Source organism: Nelumbo lutea, chromosome 1 (genome assembly GCF_056320005.1).
Source record: "Nelumbo lutea isolate HS-2025 chromosome 1, American lotus-T2T, whole genome shotgun sequence".
Classification (NCBI taxonomy): Eukaryota; Viridiplantae; Streptophyta; class Magnoliopsida; order Proteales; family Nelumbonaceae; genus Nelumbo; species Nelumbo lutea.
Window position 1 is genome coordinate 99,916,573 of NC_142684.1, and position 5,829 is coordinate 99,922,401.

Below are 5,829 nucleotides of genomic sequence, written 5' to 3' on the forward strand. Positions count from 1 at the left end.
TGTCCCAAGGCCCCAAACTGACAATTTAATCGTAACAACTCACATGATACAGCTATATTATTACAAATAAAAAGTGACCGTGGATTTCTAGTTTCTACATCGATGACTTTATTGCACTAGTAGATCTTAAAGTAAATATTCTTCTCCACAATAAACAATAAAAACTAGATCAATAGGTACATGAAACACACTCATGGAAAGAAGGGTCCTAATTTAATAATATCAAGAACCTTAATTTGGAAATGCCTCAAGGATGGGATGAATAAGGTGGATGGGGAGGCCAATAACCAAACTTAGGGTGGTGATACGATTTTGGAGGAAATTTAGGGAAATGAGGCAGAGGCTTTTTGTATTTGGGAGGGAGCTTGGGGATAGGTGGAAATTTGGGCAACGGAGGGAGGTGAGGGATGATGGGTGGACATGGTTTCTTGTAGGTTGGAGTAGATGGTGGTTTATAAATTGGCACTGGTGGTGGAAGTGGCTTTACGTATACAGGGACTGGTGGTGGAAGTGGCTTTACGTATACAGGGACTGGTGGTGGAAGTGGCTTTTTGTATACTGGTACTGGTGGCGGACAAGGCTTCTTGTACACTGGAACTGGTGGTGGCTCAACAGGAACTGGTGGTGGAAGTGGCTTTACGTATACAGGGACTGGTGGTGGCTCAACAGGAACAGGTGGTGGAAGTGGCTTCTCATACACTGGGGCTGGTGGCGGAAGCGGCTTCTCATACACCGGTACCGGTGGTGGGAAAGGCTTCTTATATATTGGAGGATGAAAGTACTTTGGTGGGAGTGGAGGAAAGACTAGAGGAGGAAAATGCATCTTTGGGAGGGGTTTGTACCATGGATGATTGAACCAAGGGTGAGTGGTGGGGAAGGGTGGAAGTTTTGGTAGTGGTGGGTAGTTGAAATGAGGCCAGAGGAAGGCCGACGTACATGTGACCGGCGAGAAAGCCAACTTTCCGGTCGGCCCAAACTTATGCTTCCCGTTCTCCTTGTTGGACTGCAAGATTATCTTGGAGGACTCCAGGCCGTTGTGAGTGGGGCATGGTGCATTTGATGCACTGTGGAGCTGCGCAAAGCATTCCTCCTTCAGTTCACCATCATCTTTCACAATCTCCCTGGGAATTTTTACTGTGAATTTCCCTTGTTTGTCAAGCTCTCCAGCTCCTCTTGTCTTCAACTGTCCATTTGCATCCTTGCACTCAATGGCTACACGAAGCCCTGCAAAACCACAAAGGTTAATGCACAACACATTAAAAGTGAAGAATTTGCCCTAGGACTAGTTTCAATGGGTGATAAACTGAAAATAATAAAATGGAGGAAGCAGATAAACATGGTTTGGTCGTGCACAAGTTACAAATTGATGAACCAGGGGTAGACCGAGATGATCGAGAATGATTCAAGTTACAAATTAATATATATGACAGTCCTGAACAGAATGAAATGACAGAACAAGATTCGTGTAGCTGATCTTTGGGAGGGAAGCTTAGACGATGTTTGAGCTGTTGAGCTCCTTGAGCTGTGTTAAAAGGTTGCGTCTCCATCATATGATCTTAACCATAGGATGCGAAGGTAAATTTTTTTTCATTCAAAAAAACCTATTAATTAATTTCCTTATCCAACTTAAAAGAAAAAAAGTACATTTCTGTTCCCTATTTAGAGAACAGATCAACAGTATGAATTGAAGTTACAATTTCTTCCAACTGAAGGATTTCCACCGAGTTTAGTCCAAATTAAGCTAGCTCCATAAACTCGGTGGATTTCTTCAACTTATGTGAACCTTATTATAATCATGGGGTATGCACAACCTAAGTCCATCATAACTCCATAAAACACAAACAGTGCTGAATTAAGAAAGCGGTAGCACACAACTGGGTGAGATCCGTACTGGATAGGAGATCGGATCTGTTCTTCACACCGATCTCACAGCATATCACATCAGGAACATCTCCCTTATTTATATTTATTATTCATGTGAGGAGCAGATCCCAATTACCTGTATATATAGTAAAAAAAAATGTGAATAGTGAAGCAAGAAAGAGAGTGGTCGTACCTGAAAATGCATGGCTACTCTTAATGTTATTCTTTTTGCAATCCACGCACTCTCCAACACCCAACACCTGAAAGGAGTTGTCGGCGGTGCAGTAGTAGCAGAAGCGAACTAACAGTAGTACAGTCACCCAGAAGCCCAGATGGGTTCCTCTGCAAACAGAAGGAGCCCTCATTGAGGATGCAATAGTACGACCGCCCTCCCCCGGCCCCAGATGATCTGATGAGAAGCAATAAGTAGCTAGTAATGAAGTAGGAACTTAATACTTTAAGAAGCTCGGAGCTTCTTTCCCTACAGATTCAAGTGCGGAGGGGGTGCCCTAGCTAGATCATAATATATAATATAGTGAAAATCTGAAGGGGAAGGCCTCGCCGACAGAGTCCATAAAGTCTTCACATGTGGTGAGGTCCCAGACTGTGCGTCTGATTGTGAGGTGGCGACTGCAACAACACTCACCGGTTTCGCCGATCGAAGGCAGTTTTCTTCATTGAATGGGCCTCAACTGCACTGTACGTCTGTGTCCTATTGTGCCTCTCCTCTCCAATATTTAACTAAGTCCAGCTTGGCTTGTGGTTATAACAGCTTTCATGATAAATACGTTGCTTTTGAAGTAGGGCATTCTTCATTTGTCTATACTTTGGTGCATTTGTATTCTATCAATTCAATTCCGGTCCCTTGTAATATTGCACTCCATGCTTCTTCAATTTCCCCAAATATAATTAATATCCAGATCGCCTCTTGCGTCCATACACTAAATAAAATGAAGTCGTCCAACAATTTAGATGAGTAGAGTATTAAGAGTACTACTCTCTGTCTCTGATAATAAACCATATACACGCACTGATGGCCAAAGCCCACAACAATTAATGACTAGTTCAAGGCATTTTCTAAGGAATTAATCCAGCCAAAATAAAGGAAAAGGGTATTAATTATCACAGGTCTTCGATCGTAAACCAAGCGCGTCATCGTCCATATGATCAACTTCAATTAATTATTGCAAAGGAAAGACCTGATTAATGGAGCTGATCACTTGAATAATCCTATCCACTTCAAGAGAATGAGGATGAGATAGCCATGCATGATTTCATAAATTCTTGTGTTAAACCAGAGCTCTCTAGGAAAACTTGATGATCTTCATTCATAGAAGCTGCCTAAGATAGCTTCACTGGGTGGCTTGGCAGCTTAGTTGTTATATGTTAACACATGAGGTAGGAGAACTGGACAAGGACTCTTGTAATATGGTTAGGTACAGATTGGGTTAATTAGTAGGATAGACAGTACTAGAGTGAGGTTGGTAGCTAGGAAATCCAGATTTTAATACATGTAGTAATCGATGCATTCTCTTTTGAAAATTTCCTGCTAAACTCTGTTTCGAACTCTTATCAATTTAAACCACAATTATGTACAAACTAATTCAGAGTAGTTGTGCCGGATATTGGCCTAATCCCCTCTTGGTTTGCTGCACGATGCGTACCTACTAAACATGGATTATTAATTAATGCTTGTGCCATAGCCTCACCTGAAGGCTGAGGCCCTCCAAAAGGCAATTGAAGAGTAATTTTCTTCTTTTATTGCAGATTGCGGGAAGCTTTTCCTTCAATTCCATAGTATGGGCTGTCAAGTCAAATGACAATGTCAGCCATAAATGATAATTAAGAGATTGGGTGGTTGTAGGCTATTTGCAATTTATTTAATTATGATTGCTTTGGGGCATTACAATTGTTTCGCCATGCATAGCTGACTTTAAATTTTCAATTTTTTTTTCAGTAATTCTGATCTCCCTATATGTTTCAGAGTTGGCTTACATGAAGATAATGGCCAAAACAAAAAATAAAAGTATATGATCATAAGCTTTTTGATGATTCATGAATTAGTTTCCGAAGGGCATTTTGGTTTGAAATGAATCCTCAGCCACTTCCCTAACTGAAGGGTCTGTGGACTTTAGATTAAATAATGCAATTCAACAAATAGGATTGGCATTCAGTTAAGCGCTGATCAAGAAGTTAAAGCCTGATAATCAATAGCTTATCATCATGGGTCCTCACCAAAGCAATTTATAAAAGCAAAAGGTTGTACCCTCTTTTTTATATAACCTAAATGAAATCTTAGCCTTATAACATTTTTCTTTTCATGCTTTTAACCATTATCACTACAAATTTAATTAATTACAATGATGTCATTGAGTAAAACAAAAAAACCATTATAATTTGTCCTTTCTTCTTTTCCTCTTTCATATTTGATAGTAAACATGTAATTAATTATTGACAATGATATCACTGTTAACTATTTACAATGATGCCACTAAATTTCTACATTTTTATATTTGTTAAAAATTATTTTTATCTTTCAGTTTATTTACAACCGGGCCCTACGGGCCATGCTTCCCTTCCCTAGGATACTTTAGGAGGTCAGCTTGGTATAGTCCTTGGCTTGAGCTCATGCAGGCCTATGTTATGTCGTGGGCCAAGTTGGTCCACGAGCTAAGTCTTAGGCTAGGCCAGGCCATGAATTGGGCTAATCCAATTTTTTTTTAATTTTGAAAAAAATAACCAAAAAGTTAGCATAAATTAAAAAATAGATAAAAAGTAAAAAGATTTCTCCTTTTTTATTTTTTTATTCAATATCACTTTTAAACAACCAATGAGATGCTCTCTTTCCCCATACAAAATTACCTAAAATCACTCTCTCTCTCTCTCTCTCTCTCTCTCTCCACCCCACACTTTTCAATAACCTAAATAATATCCTCTCCTAAAATTTCTCCTAAACTACCTCCCCCACTATCCCCCACTTTCTCCTAAATTATCTCTAATTCCTATTTATCCTCTTCCCCACTTTTTATCTATATCTATTTAAAGAAAGTTTGAATTAAAACAAAATTATATAACAATTTTAAAATATTTATTAAAAACACAAAACAATAATTACAGTATATTTAATAATATTCATATTATTAATATTTTTAAAAAATTCATCCTGAAATTAAGTACTAACATTATAAATTATGATTTTCTGAATTACTCAATTTAAATGTTATTAAAATAATAAAAATTTAACATATAAAAATTAAAATATTTCAATAACTAAATATCTTAAATAACAAAATACTAAAAATAGCTAAGCAATCATATAACAAAGTATTTAATGTTACGTAATAACTTTAAAATAACAAAAAAAATTAAATATTTTATATATTATTTCAATATTTAAATAATGAAATATTTAACATAACTAGATTTTAAATAGTTAAGATAACGAAATTATGTAATAAATTAAAAAAATATATATTAAAAGTAGAAAATTAGTTATAACATAACATTCAAATTAATAATAATTTAATATTTTACAAAATTAATACAAAATTATGTAATAATAGTATAAATTATAATTTTATGGATTATTAAATACAATAAATAATTAATATTTTAAAATTTAAATAATGATATTATTTAAATAACTAAATAATAATGCAAATAACTAATTTCACTTATATCAATTAATAATTCTAGAAAATAACTTTCAAAAAATTTAATATTTATTAAACTACTATTATTTAAAATTTTAAATCTAATTTATTGTACTTATTGTATTTATTTTACTTTTCTATAATTTATTGATTGGTATTTATTAGAGATTAAACTATTAATTGAGATTACACTATTTATTGACTAATTTAATATTTTTTTTGTATTCATTGTATTTTTGTAATTATTGTATTTATTGAATTTTTATTAGTTATTTATTGAATTTTCATTATCAATATATTTTCAATAATTATG

The 5,829-nt window shown here is 35.2% G+C and overlaps 1 protein-coding gene across 1 annotated transcript; it reads right to left on the bottom strand.

The window, feature by feature from the left end:
- LOC148876396 (uncharacterized) lies at nucleotides 1–2,546 on the bottom strand. The gene is made up of 2 exons (XM_088966748.1): nucleotides 2,057–2,546; nucleotides 1–1,224 (listed from the first exon to the last, which is right to left on the bottom strand). Exons 1-2 carry the CDS (start codon nucleotides 2,226–2,228, stop codon nucleotides 248–250), a joined length of 1,149 nt encoding a protein of 382 aa, XP_088822874.1. The 5' UTR covers nucleotides 2,229–2,546; the 3' UTR covers nucleotides 1–247.
- Between the last annotated feature and the right edge of the window lie 3,283 nt (nucleotides 2,547–5,829).